The 19,356-nt window shown below is 41.8% G+C and overlaps 2 protein-coding genes across 2 annotated transcripts; both read left to right on the top strand.

Moving 5' to 3' along the window:
- LOC135465516 (C-type lectin domain family 6 member A-like) lies at nucleotides 1-1,532 on the top strand. The gene is made up of 3 exons (XM_064742755.1): nucleotides 1-27; nucleotides 880-1,027; nucleotides 1,315-1,532. Exons 1-3 carry the CDS (start codon nucleotides 1-3, stop codon nucleotides 1,530-1,532), a joined length of 393 nt encoding a protein of 130 aa, XP_064598825.1.
- A 3,354-nt stretch (nucleotides 1,533-4,886) lies between these two features.
- LOC135465515 (CD209 antigen-like) lies at nucleotides 4,887-10,304 on the top strand. The gene is made up of 5 exons (XM_064742753.1): nucleotides 4,887-4,913; nucleotides 5,794-5,941; nucleotides 6,229-6,360; nucleotides 9,614-9,799; nucleotides 10,087-10,304. Exons 1-5 carry the CDS (start codon nucleotides 4,887-4,889, stop codon nucleotides 10,302-10,304), a joined length of 711 nt encoding a protein of 236 aa, XP_064598823.1.
- Nucleotides 10,305-19,356: the final 9,052 nt, after the last annotated feature.

Genomic DNA, 19,356 nt, shown 5'->3' with positions numbered 1-19,356 from the left:
ATGGCGGACAGTATCAAGTCAGAGGCAGTAAGTATTTAAGAAAATATTATTACGATTCTTCCAACTCTGACTGAGGGAGTCTTGTGCTTTAATGAAGTGTGCTGATAGGCCATTGCGCTTCAATGGAAGTCGGATGAGGACATCTCACCACACAGACCGCGGTATGAGGACGGTACCATTCGCGTCCTCATTTCATTTTGGGACAAATTTCCCAGAATTCAAAACTACGGTCTGTGGCATTGACGAACAATTAACTAAGAAAACCATAATATATAACCACTAAACGGGAACTCTGAGTTAATTTTGCTTTTAATTATCAATTATCAATTATCTTTATATGTGCCTTTTGTTTTGTAAGGGCCTTATCGTCCATTCAGTATTAGTCCAACAGCACCACTAGGGTTACTTAAGCGCACTACCGTACTAATCAGGTCGGTGTTACTGTATAGAAATCAGCTTTATGCTAGGGTATGTAACCACGCTGTGCCGAGGGGCAGATAGAGATGGATATAAAACAACTAAAAGGGAACCATCACAGCCAAATTTATATCATGGCAGCTCACTTTGAATCATGCACAAATACACATGACGCTACATAGTGTAGTAATTGTTGAATTTAATGGGCACACTTCTGTCAGCCAGCCTCTCTACTCACATAGATTTATTTGTTGGATTTCAAGCTCGATTAAAGAGAATTCCTCAAGAGTTGATGAAACTGTAAAATATAGCATTCGATAAATAACTATAACCGCTGAATTAATTGTGGAGACCTTGATTGATACAGATCGTTCTTTTTCGTTCAGCTAAATACAACTCATAATGGTTTTCATTCTAACCGTAGGAGATTGTCCAGACGTTGTCGGATTCCATTTTGTTCAGCATCTAGCTCTGTGTTACTGGATGAATATCGAGGAAATGGAGTGGGAGGAGTCAAGACACGCCTGTCAGGAAAAAGGCGGGGATTTGATCTCATTGGACACGGACGAAAAGTTTATGTACTTGCAGGAAGCAATAGGCAATGACAAGCGTAAGAGAGTTTCGTCACTTTTTTACCATTGTCGTTGAAAATGTATAAAGCAATTACCTGGAGTAATTAGGGTAAGCAATTGTTAAGCACGGCATAAGGTTTTAACCTTCCATGGACAGTTTTTATTGATAAGATGACTGATCTATGATTGGCTGATTGATCAATGTATTGATTAATTGATCTGTTGACCTACAGATTGATTTCTATATCGATCTATGGATTGAGTTAAGTACTAAATACAATCCAATAGTATAAAACTCACTTTTTTTTAAATTCCTTCCACACAGGTACCTATTGGCTTGGAGGTCGTAAGGTTTCTAGCGGATGGACCTGGCTGTCTGGAGTAGAGATTTCACTTGAGAGTCCATTCTGGCACGTTGGACAGCCCGACTCACAAAGTCAGGAGCGTTTATCCTCAGGTACTACCTACTTCGGAAGTTTTGGAATGGATGATGAGTCCAGCAGTACTAAGAGATCGTCCATTTGTGAGATGACTCGGAAATAAGCGATTGGCACAACACATCACGTGCAACGTTTGTGCTCCATTCACTGGCGTCCATTAAAAGAAAGACAAGGAATAATATCACCTGGGTTATTTTTATAAAAACATCTTTGTCTTGACATAGGCCTACTTGGTAGCTCTGTAAATCAACTTGTAATGAGGAATTCTTACCAGGCCATGGGATACGTCATGTTAGAGCAGCCAGAACACCAAATCACGCATTTTCAGGTTATAGAAACAACTCTTGTCTGATTGGTTAAAACTGATAACATGACGGCGCTTTCGATTGTTTGGAATTGCCATATTTTAGTTGTGTAACAACATAAAAGAGTCATGTTTTATAATAATACTATGGGATACCTTATCGACGCATATATACATTTGCTTTAGTGTTTTATTTTAAAGAGTTTTGGGCTATAACGTTGTTCTAAACAGCTTAGTCTCAAGTGACATGCACGTGACGCCATATTCCGCCGTACTTTTTCCGCCCGCCATTTTGGAATTCGACAGTTGACCATTGCTTGTACAGTTGGTTACACAGTTACTTTGTCTTCGTGCACTTTAGAAAACATAATAAACACCCCTTTTGTGAATTTTAAAATATAAAAATAGTCTATACATTTATTTTGTTTATTATGTAATACGGTCACTGTTTTTAACCAGTACACGGTAGTACATGGTATTACACGGTTATCGCATTTACTTGTCAATTTCGTCAGCACACCTTATTACACTGTTGTCGCATATACTCGCCAATTTCGTCAGTACATTGTATTACAGGGTTATCGCACATACTTGTCAATTTCGTCAGTACACTGTATTACACGGTTGTCGCATATACTCGTCAACTGACAGCGCTTTCCGAGTTTTTTGAATTGCGATATTTCGTGTGTGCAACTTTCTGTACGTGTACAGAAAAACATAATAAACTTCCCTATTTTGTAAATTTTAAGATAAAAGCATAATCTATAAAAAACATTTATTGTTTATTATGTAAGAAGGTCAGTCTTTTAAACAGGCACACGGTAGTACACGGTATGATACCGTTATCGCATATACTCGTCAATTTCGTCGGCAAAAGGTATTACACAGTTGTCGCATATACTCGTCAATTTCGTCAGTAGACGGTGTTACACAGTTGTCGCACACACCCGACAATTTCGACAGTACACAGTATTACAAGATTGTCGCACATACCCGCCAGTTTCGACAGTACACGGTATTACACGGTTGTCGTACAAACCCGTTAGTTTCGACAGAACACGGTATTACACGGTTGTCGCACCGTGTTCAGCGTTCAGGGCCTCTGGCTATCTGTTTCTACTTGGCAAATATGGGTAGTGCGTCCAAACCCTCTTGCTATTTTTTTCAGATTAGCAAGCACGGACAAAGCGTCCAGGGCCTCAGGCTGTCTGTTTCTCGTTGCCAAGTATGGAAAGAGCGTTCAGGCCTTCTGGCTATTTCTTTCTGGTTGACAAATACGAACAGAGCGTTCAGGGCCTTCGACTATCTGTCCTTTCTTCGCAAGTATGGATACAAAGCTCAGAACCTCTGACTGTCTCTTGCTGGTTGGCAAGTATGAACAGAGCTCCCAAATTCTCTTGCTCTTTCTTTCCGATTGGGAATTACGGACAGAGCGTTCAAGGCCTCAGGCTATCTGTTTCTGGTTGGCAAATATGAACAGAGCGTTAAGGCCATCTGGCTATTTCTTACTGGTTAAAAAATACGGACAGAATGTTCAGGGCCTCTGGCTGTCTTTCTTTCGTTGGCAAGTGTGGGGAGAGCGTTCACGGCCACCGGCTATCTGTTTCAAAGTCATCATAGTTGTATGTCCTTCTGCTAAGCCCGTCTTTGTAGGCATTTATTTATATATTTGACTGGTATTTCACGTCGTTCTCAAGAATATTTCACCTATACGACTTCGGCCAGCATTATTTTGGGAGGAAACCGGGCAGAACACAGTAGAACCCACAACCATCCGCAGTTTGTTGAGTGACCTTAGTTCATGCGTCCGTAGAGGAGGCCAGGATGAGGTGGACATGAACTCACGGCTACCACATTGGTGGAAGGCACCTGGGTCATTTCGCCGCTCTAATGTGTTGACCCCTCATAGAGACCTCTCTTCGTAAGCAAGTATTCATGTATATTACATCATCGTACAGCTTTTATGAGCATGTGCATTCAACGCGCGACTTAGAATCCTACTTCCGGTAACTATCTCTTGAAAATTATCCTCGAACTAGCCGTTCGAAATAAGGATTGCATGTCATGTTTAGAATATCCACTGTCAACCCTACATCACACTGTTGATTGCTTTCATCTGGCACTTATTTTTATATGTTTTTTCTTTCGTATTTTATAGAAACTGGTGTTTTGGATTGTTTTGGAAATGAGCATTTGCGTTATGGACTTAAAAACCATATTATAGTTTGAAAGTGGTATACCAATCTCGGACTTGAGTAAACATCCAAGATGAAAATCTGATCTCATCAACCAGTCCTGTCAATAAAATATTTACACAGCTAAGGGTTTTTTTTTTAAATCAGAACATTCAAAATATTATCCAAAGAGTTTTGGCTTAGCCAGTCTTCCATGCAAGTGTCTGGTAATCACGATGCTCACATGTGTGTACACATGTATATAGCTCTTAGATGTAACAGGTGCGTTTGTGAAACTCCCATAGCTGTTGACATAAGGCTATGTGACATCTTCGTTCTTCCATTCGGTCACTTATCCCATGACTGACTCAGTAAATTACATACATGTAGTTGCAACATCGCCCATGTCTGGTAAATTTTGTATGCGAAAAGTTTAAAGCCCGAAGCGTTATGTTACCGGTGTCTTTTGTTTTTGAACAAAACTAATTGAAAATCAATTTACGGAAGCTAATGCTTTACCCCAAGTACATTAGCTAAAGGCAATGCATAATTTAAAATTCCTAACAAAAGTCTTTGTAACTTACATATGGGAAGGTGCATCATTGACAAACACTGTCACCAGGAACACGCCGAGAGACAACACCTATGTTGGCTTCTGTAGCGGACATTAACCATTTCCATTGCGAATAATAACACAAATCAGGAAGAAACAAAGGAAAGAGGAAAATGATTACTGCAGCTCTGTATAAAGGACTCATTATTTTATCCTTACAAGCCAATGTCCTTTGTTTGGATGACCAGGAGAGAATATTCACCAGCCATCGGCGGTCGTCCAGTCAGCTGGCTGGATCCATGTACAAACAGGTACCAAGCCGCTCAGCCGTAGAAGCCATGGTTTTTTGCAGTAGCGATGAAAAATGTGCCTCATTCGATTATGATCGCAGCACTAATACATGTAGACTGTATTACACCAAGCTTAATGGCGGACAGTATCAAGTCAGAGGCAGTAAGTATTTAAGAAAATATTATTACGATTCTTCCAACTCTGACTGAGGGAGTCTTGTGCTTTAATGAAGTGTGCTGATAGGCCATTGCGCTTCAATGGAAGTCGGATGAGGACATCTCACCACACAGACCGCGGTATGAGGACGGTACCATTCGCGTCCTCATACCATTTTGGAACAAATTTCCCAGAATTCAAAACTACGGTCTGTGGCACTGACGAACAATTAACTAAGAAAACCATAATATATAACCACTAAACGGGAACTCTGAGTTAATTTTGCTTTTAATTATCAAGTATCAATTATCTTTATATGTGCCTTTTGTTTTGTAAGGGCCTTATCGTCCATTCAGTATTAGTCCAACTGCACCACTAGGGTTACTTAAGCGCACTACCGTACTAATCAGGTCGGTGTTATTGTATATCACCACGCTGTGCTGAGTACTTCCATAGAAATCAGCTTTATGCTAGGGTATGTAACCACGCTGTGCCGAGGGGCAGATAGAGATGGATATAAAACAACTAAAAGGGAACCATCACAGCCAAATTTATATCATGGCAGCTCACTTTGAATCATGCACAAATACACATGACGCTACATAGTGTAGTAGTTGTTGAATTTAATGGGCACACTTCTGTCAGCCAGCCTCTCTACTCACATAGATTTATCTGTTGGATTTCAAGCTCGATTAAAGAGAATTCCTCAAGAGTTGATGAAACTGTAAAATATAGCATTCGATAAATAACTATAACCGCTGAATTAATTGTGGAGACCTTGATTGATACAGATCGTTCTTTTTCGTTCAGCTAAATACAACTCATAACGGTTTTCATTCTAACCGTAGGAGATTGCCCAGACGTTGTCGGATTCCATTTTGTTCAGCATCTAGCTCTGTGTTACTGGATGAATATCGAGGAAATGGAGTGGGAGGAGTCAAGACACGCCTGTCAGGAAAAAGGCGGGGATTTGATCTCATTGGACACGGACGAAAAGTTTATGTACTTGCAGGAAGCAATAGGCAATGACAATCGTAAGAGAGTTTCGTCACTTTTTTACCATTGTCGTTGAAAATGTATAAAGCAATTACCTGGTGTAATTAGGGTAAGCAATTGTTAAGCACGGCATAAGGTCTTAACCTTCCATGGACAGTTTTTATTGATAAGATGACTGATCTATGATTGGCTAATTGATCAATGTATTGATTAATTGATCTGTTGACCTATAGATTGATTTCTATATCGATCTATGGATTGAGTTAAGTACTAAATACAATCCAATAGTATAAAACTCACTTTTTTTTAAATTCCTTCCACACAGGTACCTATTGGCTTGGAGGTCGTAAGGTTTCTAGCGGATGGACCTGGCTGTCTGGAGTAGAGATTTCACTTGAGAGTCCATTCTGGCACGTTGGACAGCCCGACTCACAAAGTCAGGAGCGTTTATGCTCAGGTACTACCTACTTCAGAAGTTTTGGAATGGATGATGAGTCCAGCAGTATTAAGATATCGTCCATTTGTGAGATGACTCGGAAATAAGCGATTGGCACAACACATCACGTGCAACGTTTGTGCTCCATTCACTGGCGTCCATTAAAAGAAAGACAAGGAATAATATCACCTGGGTTATTTTTATAAAAACATCATTGTCTTGACATAGGCCTACTTGGTAGCTCTGTAAATCAACTTGTAATGAGAAATTCTTACCAGGCCATGGGATGCGCCAAGTAAGAGCAATCGGAAACACGATGCGTTTTCAGGTTACAGAAATAACTCTTGTCTGTTTGGGTAAACCCGATAACATGACGGCGCTTTCAATTGTTTGGAATTGCCATATTTTAGTTGTGTAACAACATAAAAGAGTCATGTTTTATAATAATACTATGGGATACCTTATCGACGCATATATACATTTGCTTTAGTGTTTTATTTTAAAGAGTTTTGGGCTACAACGTTGTTCTAAACAGCTTAGTCTCAAGTGACATGCACGCGACGCCATATTCCGCCGTACTTTTTCCGCCCGCCATTTTGGAATTCGACAGTTGACCATTGCTTGTACTGTTGGTTACACCGTTACTTTGTCTTCGTGTACTTTAGAAAACATAATAAACACCCCTTTTGTGAATTTTAAAATATAAAAATAATCTATAAAAGACATTTATTTGTTTTTTATGTAAGGGGGTCACTCTTTTTAACCAGTGCACGGTAGTACACGGTATTACACGGTTATCACATATACTCGTCAATTTCGTCAGCACACTGTATTACAGGGTTATCGCACAAACTCGTCAATTTCGTCAGTACACTGTATTACACGGTTGTCGCATATACTCGTCAACTGACAGCGCTTTCCGAGTTTTTTGAACTGCGATATTTCGTGTGTGCAACTTTCTGTACGTGTACAGAAAAACATAATAAACTTCCCTATTTTGTAAATTTTAAGATAAAAAAATAATCTATAAAAAACATTTATTGCTTATTATGTAAGAAGGTCATTCTTTTAAACAGGCACACGGTAGTACACGGTATGATACCGTTATCGCATATACTCGTCTATTTCGTCGGCAAACGGTATTACACAGTTGTCGCATATACTCTCTTCGTAAGCAAGTATTCATGTATATTACATCATCGTACAGCTTTTATGAGCATGTGCATTCAACGCGCGACTTAGAATCCTACTTCCGGTAACTATCTCTTGAAAATTATCCTCGAACTACCCGTTCGAAATAAGGATTGCATGTCATGTTTAGAATATCCACTGTCAACCCTACATCACACTGTTGATTGCTTTTATCTGGCACTTATTTTTATATGTTTTTTCTTTCGTATTTTATAGAAACTGGTGTTTTAGATTGTTTTGGAAATGAGCATTTGCGTTGTGGACTTAAAAACCATATTATAGTTTGAAAGTGGTATACCAATCTCGGACTTGAGTAAACATCCAAGATGAAAATCTGATCTCATCAACCAGTCCTGTCAATAAAATATTTACACAGCTAAGGGTTTTTTTTTTAAATCAGAACATTCAAAATATTATCCAAAGAGTTCTGGCTTAGCCAGTCTTCCATGCAAGTGTCTGGTAATCACGATGCTCACATGTGTGTACACATGTATATAGCGCTTAAATGTCACAGGTGCGTTTGTGAAACTCCCATAGCTGTTGACATAAGGCTATGTGACATCTTCGTTCTTCCATTCGGTCACTTATCCCATGACTGTCCCAGTAAATTAAATACATGTAGTTGCAACATCGCCCATGTCTGGTAAATTTTGTATGCGAAAAGTTTAAAGCCCGAAGCGTTATGTTACCGGTGTCTTTTGTTTTTGAACAAAACTAATTGAAAATCAATTTACGGAAGCTAATGCTTTACCCCAAGTACATTAGCTAAAGGCAATGCATAATTTAAAATTCCTAACAAAAGTCTTTGTAACTTACATATGGGAAGTTGCATCATTGATAAACACTGTCACCAGGAACACGCCGAGAGACAACACCTATGTTGGCTTCTGTAGCGGCCATTAACCATTTCCATTGCGAATAATAACACAAATCAGGAAGGAACAAAGAAAACAGGAAAAAATGATTACTGCAGCTCTGTATAAAGGACTCATTATTTTATCCTTACAAGCCAATGTCCTTTGTTTGGGCGACCAGGAGAGAATATTCACCAGTCATCGGCGGTCGTCCAGTCAGCTGGCTGGATCCATGTACAAACAGGTACCAAGCCGCTCAGCCGTAGAAGCCATGGTTTTTTGCAGTAGCGATGAAAAATGTGCCTCATTCCATTATGATCGCAGCACTAATACATGTAGACTGTATTACACCAAGCTTAATGGCGGACAGTATCAAGTCAGAAGCAGTAAGTATTTAAGAAAATATTATTACGATTCTTCCAATTCTGACTGAGGGAGTCTTGTGCTTTAATGAAGTGTGCTGATAGGCCATTGCGCTTCAGTGGAAGTTGGATGAGGACATCTCACCACACAGACAGCGGTATGAGGACGGTACTATTCGGGTCCTCATACCATTTTGGGACAAATTTCCCAGAATTCAAAACTACGGTCTGTGGCACTGACGAACAATTAACTAAGAAAACCATAATATATAACCACTAAACGGGAACTCTGAGTTAATTTTGCTTTTAATTATCAAGTATCAATTATCTTTATATGTGCCTTTTGTTTTGTAAGGGCCTTATCGTCCATTCAGTATTAGTCCAACTGCACCACTAGGGTTACTTAAGCGCACTACCGTACTAATCAGGTCGGTGTTACTGTATATCACCACGCTGTGCTGAGTACTTCCATAGAAATCAGCTTTATGCTAGGGTATGTAACCACGCTGTGCCGAGGGGCAGATAGAGATGGATATAAAACAACTAAAAGGGAACCATCACAGCCAAATTTATATCATGGCAGCTCACTTTGAATCATGCACAAATGCACATGACGCTACATAGTGTAGTAGTTGTTGAATTTAATGGGCACACTTCTCTCAGCCAGCCTCTCTACTCATATAGATTTATCTGTTGGATTTCAAGCTCGATTAAAGAGAATTCCTCAAGAGTTGATGAAACTGTAAAACATAGCATTCGATAAATAACTATAACCGCTGAATTAATTGTGGAGACCTTAATTGATAAAGATCGTTCTTTTTCGTTCAGCTAAATACAACTCATAAACGGTTTTCATTCTAACCGTAGGAGATTGCCCAGACGTTGTCGGATTCCATTTTGTTCAGCATCTAGCTCTGTGTTACTGGATGAATATCGAGGAAATGGAGTGGGAGGAGTCAAGACACGCCTGTCAGGAAAAAGGCGGGGATTTGATCTCATTGGACACGGACGAAAAGTTTATGTACTTGCAGGAAGCAATAGGCAATGACAAGCGTAAGAGAGTTTCGTCACTTTTTTTACCATTGTCATTGACAATGTATAAAGCAATTACCTGGTGTAATTAGGGTAAGCAATTGTTAAGCACGGCATAAGGTTTTAACCTTCCATGGACAGTTTTTATTGATAAGATGACCAATCTATGATTAGCTGATTGCTCAATGTATTGATTAATTGATCTGTTGGTCAACAGATTGATTTCTATATCGATCTATGGATTGAGTTAAGTACTAAATACAATCCAATAGTATAAAACTCACTTTTTTTTAATTCCTTCCACACAGGTACCTATTGGCTTGGAGGTCGTAAGGTTTCTAGCGGATGGGCCTGGCTGTCTGGAGTAGAGATTTCACTTGAGAGTCCATTCTGGCACGTTGGACAGCCCGACGCACAAAGTCAGGAGCATTTATCCTCAGGTACTACCTACTTCGGAAGTTTTGGAATGGATGATGAGTCCAGCAGTACTAAGAGATCGTCCATTTGTGAGATGACTCGGAAATAAGCGATTGGCACAACACATCACGTGCAACGTTTGTGCTCCATTCACTGGCGTCCATTAAAAGAAAGACAAGGAATAATATCACCTGGGTTATTTTTATAAAAACATCTTTGTCTTGACATAGGCCTACTTGGTAGCTCTGTAAATCAACTTGTAATGAGGAATTCTTACCAGGCCATGGGATACGTCATGTTAGAGCAGCCAGAACACGAAGTCACGCGTTTCAGGTTACAGAAATAACTCTTGTCTGATTGGATAAAACTGATAGCATGACGCCGCTTTCGATTGTCTCGTTGTCCGTGATCTTGCTTATTTTGGATTGCGATATTTCGGTTGTGCAACATCATAAAAGAGTCATGTTTTATAATAGTTCCCTGGCATAACTTTTCAAAGCAAATATACATTTGGTTTAGTGTTTCATTTTAAATTCAAGAGTTTTGGGCTATAGCATTGTTCTCTGTGGCAAGTGACATGCACGTGACGCCATATTCCCCCATACATTTTCCGTCCGCCATTTTGGGAAGTCGACAGTTGACTTTTGATTTTACTGTTGTTACACAGTTACCTTTTGTACGTGTACTAAAAACATAATAAACACTCCCATTTTTTAAATTTTTAAATGAAAAACAACTCTATAAAAGACATTTATTTGTTTATTATGGAAGAGGGTCACTCTTTTAAACCGGTACACGGTAGTACACGGTATTACACGGCTGTCGCATATACTCGTCAATTTCGTCAGAACACGGTAGTACACTGTTGTCGCATATACTCGTCAATTTCGCAAGAACACGGTATTACACGGTTGTCGCATATACTCGTCAATTTCGTCAGAACACAGTATTACACGGTTGTCGTATATATTCGTCAGTTTCGTCAGCGGAAATATCTTGGTATTAAACTTTTTCTTGGTAAACATCATTTTCTTATCAGATCTGGTGACGGCTAACTTAAGAATAAAACATTTCAGTGAATAAGGTATTTACTTTTTACTTATACAATACGTATTTAATGCTCTAAAGCCATTAAAACTGCTGTTTTATTCAGCCATGAGTTTTCAAACATCTAAAGTTCGTCAATAATACAGATTATTATTTTTTTGCAGCTGCCGTGTATTTTGTTAGGTATCTTTTCATTTGGTTCATACCCAAAAGTAATACGCTTTACCCGGGTAACATCTTTCCAGGGTATACTTACAGACAAATTCCATAAACATTAGCTGAATAAAATGGTTAACACACGTCAGAGTGTCATGCAGCTTTTTATAGGCTTGAATATGGAGGTTTTAGAGAAACTTGACGAAATATTCCCCGGTCTCCCAATAAAAAATAAAGGTAACAATATCAACGAGCTGCGATCAAAACACAGAATTATTAGTCTTAGTGGTCGTTTTCTATGCAGAATAAACGGGAGTATTCGGAATTGCCCTGTCACCAGCACATAGGCTTACATTTATATAAGATTACCCCGACAAGTCTATAGAACATAGTGTTTCCTACCAGAGACACGCTCTAAACAATGGAGACTATATCCACCGGCTGCCTCATAGTATACCGCAAAGTTCATCCCTCACAGTACTGTACCAAGCAGTTTCCTGAAACTATATCCACCGGCTGTCTTATAGTATACCACAAAGTTCATCCCTCACAGTACTGTACAAAGCAGTTTCCTGACACTATATCCACCGGCTGCCTCATAGTATACCGCAAAGTTCATGACCCACAGCACTCTACATAAACAGTTTCCTGACACTATATCCATCGGCTGCCTTATAGTATACCGCAAAGCTCATCCCTCACAGTGCTGTACCAAGCAGTTTCCTGACACTATATCCACCGGCTGCCTTATAGTATAACGCAAAGCTCATCCCTCACAGTACTGTACCAAGCAGTTTCCTGAAACTATATCCACCAGCTGTCTTATAGTATACCGCAAAGTTCATGACCCACAGCACTCTACCAAACAGTTTCCTGACACTATATCCACCGGCTGCCTGATAGTATACCGCAAAGTTCATCCCTCACAGTACTGTACCAAGCAGTTTCCTGAAACTATATCCACCGGCTGTCTTATAGTATACCACAAAGTTCATCCCTCACAGTACTGTACAAAGCAGTTTCCTGACACTATATCCACCTGCTGCCTCATAGTATACCGCAAAGTTCATGACCCACAGCACTCTACCAAACAGTTTCCTGACACTATATCCATCGGCTGCCTTATAGTATACCGCAAAGTTTATCCCTCACAGTACTGTACCAAGCAGTTTCCTGAAACTATATTCACCGGCTGTCTTATAGTATACCGCAAAGTTCATGATCCACAGCACTCTACCAAACAGTTTCCTGACACTATATCCACCGGCTGCCTCATAGTATACCGCAAAGTTCATCCCTCACAGTACTGTACCAAGCAGTTTCCTGAAACTATATCCACCGGCTGTCTTATAGTATACCACAAAGTTCATGACCCACAGCACTCTACCAAACAGTTTCCTGACACTATATTCACCGGCTGTCTTATAGTATACCGCAAAGTTCATGACCCACAGCACTCTACCAAACAGTTTCCTGACACTATATCCACCGGCTGCCTCATAGTATACCGCAAAGTTCATCCCTCACAGTACTGTACAAAGCAGATTCCTGACACTATATCCACCGGCTGCCTCATAGTATACCGCAAAGTTCATCCCTCGCAGTACTGTACAAAGCAGTTTCCTGACACTATATCCATCGGCTGCCTTATAGTATACCACAAAGTTCATCCCTCACAGTGCTGTACCAAGCAGTTTCCTGAAACTATATCCACCGGCTGTCTTATAGTATACCGCAAAGTTCATGACCCACAGCACTCTACCAAACAGTTTCCTGACACTATATCCACCGGCTACCTCATAGTATACCGCAAAGTTCATGATCCATAGCACTCTACCAAACAGTTTCCTGACACTATATCCACCGGCTGCCTGATAGTATACCGCAAAGTTCATCCCTCACAGTACTGTACCAAACAGTTTCCTGACACTATATCCACCGGCTGCCTTATAGTATACCGCAAAGTTCATCCCTCACAGTACTGTACCAAGCAGTTTCCTGAAACTATATTCACCGGCTGTCTTATAGTATACCGCAAAGTTCATGACCCACAGCACTCTACCAAACAGTTTCCTGAAACTATATTCACCGGCTGTCTTATAGTATACCGCAAAGTTCATGATTAACAGCACTCTACCAAACAGTTTCCTGACCCTATATCCACCGGCTGTCTCATAGTATACCGCAAAGTTCATGACCCACAGCACTCTACCAAACAGTTTCCTGAAACTATATCCACCGGCTGCCTTATAGTATACCGCAAAGTTCATGACTCACAGCACTCTACCAAACAGATTCCTGAAACTATATTCATCGGCTGCCTTATATTATACCGTAAAATTCATGACCCACAGCACTCTACCAAGCAGTTTCCTGACACTATATCCACCGGCTGCCTTAGAGTATACCGCAAAGTTCATGACCCACAGCACTCTACCAAACAGTTTCCTGAAACTATATCCACCGGCTGCTTTATACTATACCGCAAAGTTCCTGATTCATAGCACTCTACCAAACAGTTTCTTGACATTATATCCACCGGCTGTCTTATAGTATACCGCAAAGTTCATGACCCACAGCACTCTACTAAACAGTTTCCTGACCCTATATTCACCGGCTGTCTTATAGTATACCGCAAAGTTCATGACCCACAGCACTCTACCAAACAGTTTCCTCACACTATACCCACCAGCTGTCTTATAGTATACCGCAAAGTTTATGATTCACAGCACCCTACCGAACAGTTTCCTGACGCTGTCTCCACCGCCTGCCTTATAGTATACCGCAAAGTTCATCACTGACAGCACTGTACCAAACACTTTACTGACACTATATCCACCGGATACCTTACAGTATACCGCAAACTTCATCACTCACAGCACTGTACCAAGCAGTTTTCTGAAACTATATCAACCAGCTGCCTTATAGTATACCGCAAAGTTCATGACTCACAGCACTGTACCAAGCACTTTTCTGAAACTATATCCACCGGATGCCTTACAGTGTACTGCAAAGTTCATCACTCACAGCACTGTACCAGGCAGATTCCTGACACTATCTCCACCGGCTGTCTTACAGTGTACCGCAAAACTCATGACTCACAGCACTGTACCACACAGTTTCCTAAAACTGTAGCCAGCAGTTGCGTTATACAAACGTGGTCATTTTTTATTTGATTGTTGTTTGACGCCGTACTCAATATTTTTGTTATACGACGGCGGCCAGCGTTATGGTGAGAGGAAACCGTCCAGAGCCCGGGGGAAACACACGACCAACCACAAGATGTTGGCGGATTTTCCCATGTACGGCTAGAGCGGAAGCCAGCATGAGTTGAACTTAAACTCACAGTGGCCTCACAGTTACCCCACTGGTGAGTCTCTCCTGGGTTATTGCCTTATTATAAACTACATTGTAAACATGGTTGAACTGATAACTAACAGCCCGATAAAATTAATGGAATTGCTTGCTCATATTTTCTTATATGCGAAACATGAATCACATAGGCTCTGTCCGGTTTCCTCCCACCATAATGCTGACCGCCGTCGTATAAGTGAAATATTCTTAAGTACGGCGTAAAACATCAATCAAATAAATAAACAAACAATGAATCACATAGGGCAATATTGATGATCCTGATAAGTCGCCGCCAGTGAAGTATCGAAGTGATGTTAGACACCAAACATGACACCCCACTCACTCACATTATAGTTACGCCACAGCCAGTCATTTCTATACACACATCGCGTCAACCAGTCCTGTTTCCTTGCTCTAACCTCTTGGTGCTGAGCACCAAGCGACGCACGGACAAGTACTGTATTTAAAGTCTTTGATATTACCCGACCAGGGTTTGATCTCAAAGCTCTCGACTTTGAGGCGGACGTTCTAGGCCACAGAAACGGTCTGTCATTCATAGTAAAACTATTCTGATACACTGACAGTATACTATGTCGGTGAGATGGCGGAATAGATGATGGTTTTGCTCCAGTGATTGTGTAAGACATGATAGACTTGTTCTGATATCTCCGCAGCACAGTACACGACTTGTGTTGATTTTACAGAGTGTTATGTTATCGAGCACATACAACTGTGTGCCAGTCACATAATTTAATCCAGCATCTCTCAAAAACACAGAGAAACAAATTTTGGGAGAGAAAAAAAACCGTAAAAGTGACACATTAAAAAAAATATTGAAAAGAAGAAAAAGTAAAAGTGACAAGCTGAAAACAATTTTTTTGGAAGAGTAACAAACGAGTCTGAAAAGTTTATTAACCAATCACAGATGGTTTGCTGTCAAACAGCCAATATGGCAGCCACAGAGGAGTGTTTCTCGCTAATAACTACATATTTTGGCAACGGTTGTACCATTACATAAATAACAATGGGTTTATAATGGGCCTGATCATCTATAAAGGTTAATTCCAATGTGTTTAAAAACACATTATTCTCAGGTGCCACACTACAGTGCTTGAGAACCTAGGCATGTAGGCCTACATGTACGTGTTTGCTTGACGAGCATAACTAGAGCTATACAGAAACAGTGACAGTACAAAAAGAACAAAACAGTACACCACTAAAGACCGACTTGTTTTAGGCGCGCAGTTCGAGTGGAATTTTTCATTTCCAAAAATTTGTCACATTTTTTCTTTTCTACTTAATTTTTTCACCGTTTTACTTTTACGGCTCCGTACAAAACAAAGTATTGTGTTAAATATGAGAGATTGTTTTTCGAGTGCGGCCGTCGTCCGGTTGCCCTGTATATTCTGTACGGTACCTGGACACGAAATATGCTCTTGGTTTTTCCGTTACACTGCATGGCCAAACTCCCTCCTATTGAATTGCATTTTACGTTAAAATATCGCTTTGTATCAAACGAAAATAAACAACGCCATTGTAATGTAAGACGTTACTGTGATCGGGGTCGGTCAGGTAAACTACAGCACTGTGACCGGGGTCGGTCAGGTAAACTATAACATCGTGTCCGCGGTGGGTCAGGTAAACTACAGCACTGTGACCGCAGTCGGTCAGGTAAACTATAGCACTGTGGCTGGGGTGGGGTGTAGTTTACCTGACCGACCCCGGTCACAGTGCTGTAGTTTATCTGACCGACCACGGACACGACGATATAGTTTGCCTGACCGACCCCTGTCACATTGCTATAGTTTACCTGACCGACCCAGGACACGATGATATAGTTTACCTGACCGACCCTGGACACAATCTTATGGTTTACCTGACCCACCCAGCCACAGTGCTGTAGTTTACCTGACCGACCCAGGTCACAGTACTGTAGTTTATCTGACCGACTGCGGACACGATGTTATAGTTTACCTGACCGACCCCAGACACGATGCTATAGATTACCTCACCGACCCAGGACACAGTGTTATAGCTAACCTGACCGACACTGGTAACACTGCTGTAGTTTACCTGACCGACCCCGGCCACGATGCTATAGTTTACCTGACCGACCCCGGTCACAGTGCTGTACTTTACCTGACCGACCCCGGTCACAGTGCTGTACTTTACCTGACCGACCCCGGTCACAGTGCTGTAGTTGACCTGACCGATCGCGTGAGTGAGAGCCTTAGCCAGTGGTGGCTACTCGGATCAGATTTCTAAAGCTTGTTTAGTTTACCTGACTGACCCCGGACACGATGCTACAGTTTACCTGACCGACCCCTGTCACAGTGCAGTACTTTACCTGACCGACCCCGGTCACAGTGCTGTACTTTACCTGACCGACCCCGGTCACAGTGCTGTAGTTGACCTTACCGACCGCGTGAGTGAGAGCTTTAGCCAGTGGCGGCTACTCGGATCAGATTTCTAAAGCTTGTTTAGTTTACCTGACCGACCCCGGACAAGATGCTACAGTTTACCTGACCGGCCCCGGTCACAGTGCTATACTTACCTGACCGACCCCGGTCACAGTGCTGTAGTTAACCGTACCGACCGCGTGAGTGAGAGCTTTAGCCAGTGGTGGCTACTCGGATCAGATTTCTAAAGCTTGTTTAGTTTACCTGACCGACCCCGGACACGATACTATAGTTTACCTGACCGACCCCTGTCACAGTGCTGTACTTTACCTGACCGACCCCGGTCACAGTGCTGTACTTTACCTGACCGACCCCGGTCACAGTGCTGTAGTTAACCTTACCGACCGCGTGAGCGCGAGCTTTAGCCAGTGGTGGCTACTCGGATCAGATTTCTAAAGCTTGTTTAGTTTACCTGACTGACCCCGGACACGATGCTACAGTTTACCTGACCGACCCCGGTCACAGTGCTGTACTTTACCTGACCGACCCCGGTCACAGTGCTGTAGTTAACCTTACCGACCGCGTGAGTGAGAGCTTTAGCCAGTGGTGGCTACTCGGATCAGATTTTTAAAGCTTGTTTAGTTTACCTGACCGACCCCGGACACGATGCTATACTTTACTTGACCGACACCGGACAAGATGCTATAGTTTTACCTGACCGACCCCGGTCACAGTGCTGTAGTTGACCTGACCGACCGCGTGAGAGCTTTCCCGGTGGTGGCTTCTCAGATCAGATTTCTAAAGCTTGTTTAGTTTACCTGACCGACCCAGGATATGATGTTACAGTTTACTTGACCGACCCCGGACACGGTGCTATAGTTTACATGACCGGACACAATGTTATACTTTACCTTCCCGACACAGGACACGATGTTACAGTTTACATGACCGACAGCGTGAGTGAGAGCTTCGCCCAGTGTTGGCTACTCAGATCAGATTTCTAAAGCTTGTTTAGTTTACCTGACCTGCCCCGGATACGATGCTATAGTTTACTTGACCGACCCCGAACACGATGTTATAGTTTACCTGACCGACTCCGGACACGATGCTATAGTTTACCTAACCGATCCAGGACACAATATTATACCTTACCTGACCGACACTTGTCACAGTGTTGTGCTTTACTTGAGGGACCGTGTGAGTGCGAACTTTCCCCAGTTGAGGTTTTTCAGATCAGGTTTTTAAAGCTACTCTCCCACTGGCCACGACTATCTTCCCGACTGCTTCACGTCTAAAGTTGACTTGACTCGAAACTCAACTCAGAATGCGGACTTTCAGTTGTCCAGGTCATATCTCGACATGTCAGGGTCGTTCTTGTTGAGTCTTATATGGTATGCAAGCTTTCACGACAGATATGAACATATCGTGAAACTCGGCTACGACTTGACAGTGGTGATATTGTCTTACTTTTGTAGTAATTTAATTATGTAATGATCTTGATTCGGTCGCAAAGATCAGCATTTGTTCTGGGTTTGTCATCATTAAGGCGTGTTATGCAATTGGTCACCGCTAGCTCAATCCTGGCCCCAATGCGACCGAGCATGCGCTGGAAGTTCCGGAAGCCTGATCTGTCCCCTAGAACTAGCTCGCACTGGTCATATCCTGGGTGTCTCAGAAGCCAGGGTATCGCCCAAAGCCTCCTACGAAGCCTATATAGCAGTGCTGCTTCCCTCCGCTGCTGCTCAACAATTGCTACTGCAACCCTGTAGCGGCACTACAACCAGTCAGATCCTCCACATGTTGAGAGGCACACTGAAATTCCATTTTGTCCAGCCAAATAGAAAATGTGATGGTGATGACTGAAATGGCTTCAAGGCGTCAAGGTGTCAAAAACGTCATTTCCGCTTATGTCTGGAAACAGTCTTGAACACTTGTGTTCAGTCGTGGAATTTTGTTTGCCGAGTGACCGCGATGAGCTACGACAACTGGGTGGCGAACACTTGGGGTGGTTGTAAATAGTCGGGAATGTAGTCGTGGTCAGTGGGAGATGGACTTTACTGAAGTGGCTATCACGAAGGTCAGCGAAAGCACAAGCGTGTCAGCGTCTTTTTTACACCGTGCTTGAATATTGTTACTTCAAAAACATAATAAATACAACCGTGGTCTGCAAAAAAGACAAATGAGCCAAACAAAACTAACTCGGCG

The sequence above is a fragment of the Liolophura sinensis genome, chromosome 5 (assembly GCF_032854445.1).
Source record: "Liolophura sinensis isolate JHLJ2023 chromosome 5, CUHK_Ljap_v2, whole genome shotgun sequence".
Taxonomy (NCBI): domain Eukaryota; kingdom Metazoa; phylum Mollusca; class Polyplacophora; order Chitonida; family Chitonidae; genus Liolophura; species Liolophura sinensis.
The sequence above is the reverse complement of the archived record's forward strand: the minus strand, read 5'-3'. Positions and strand labels throughout refer to the sequence as shown.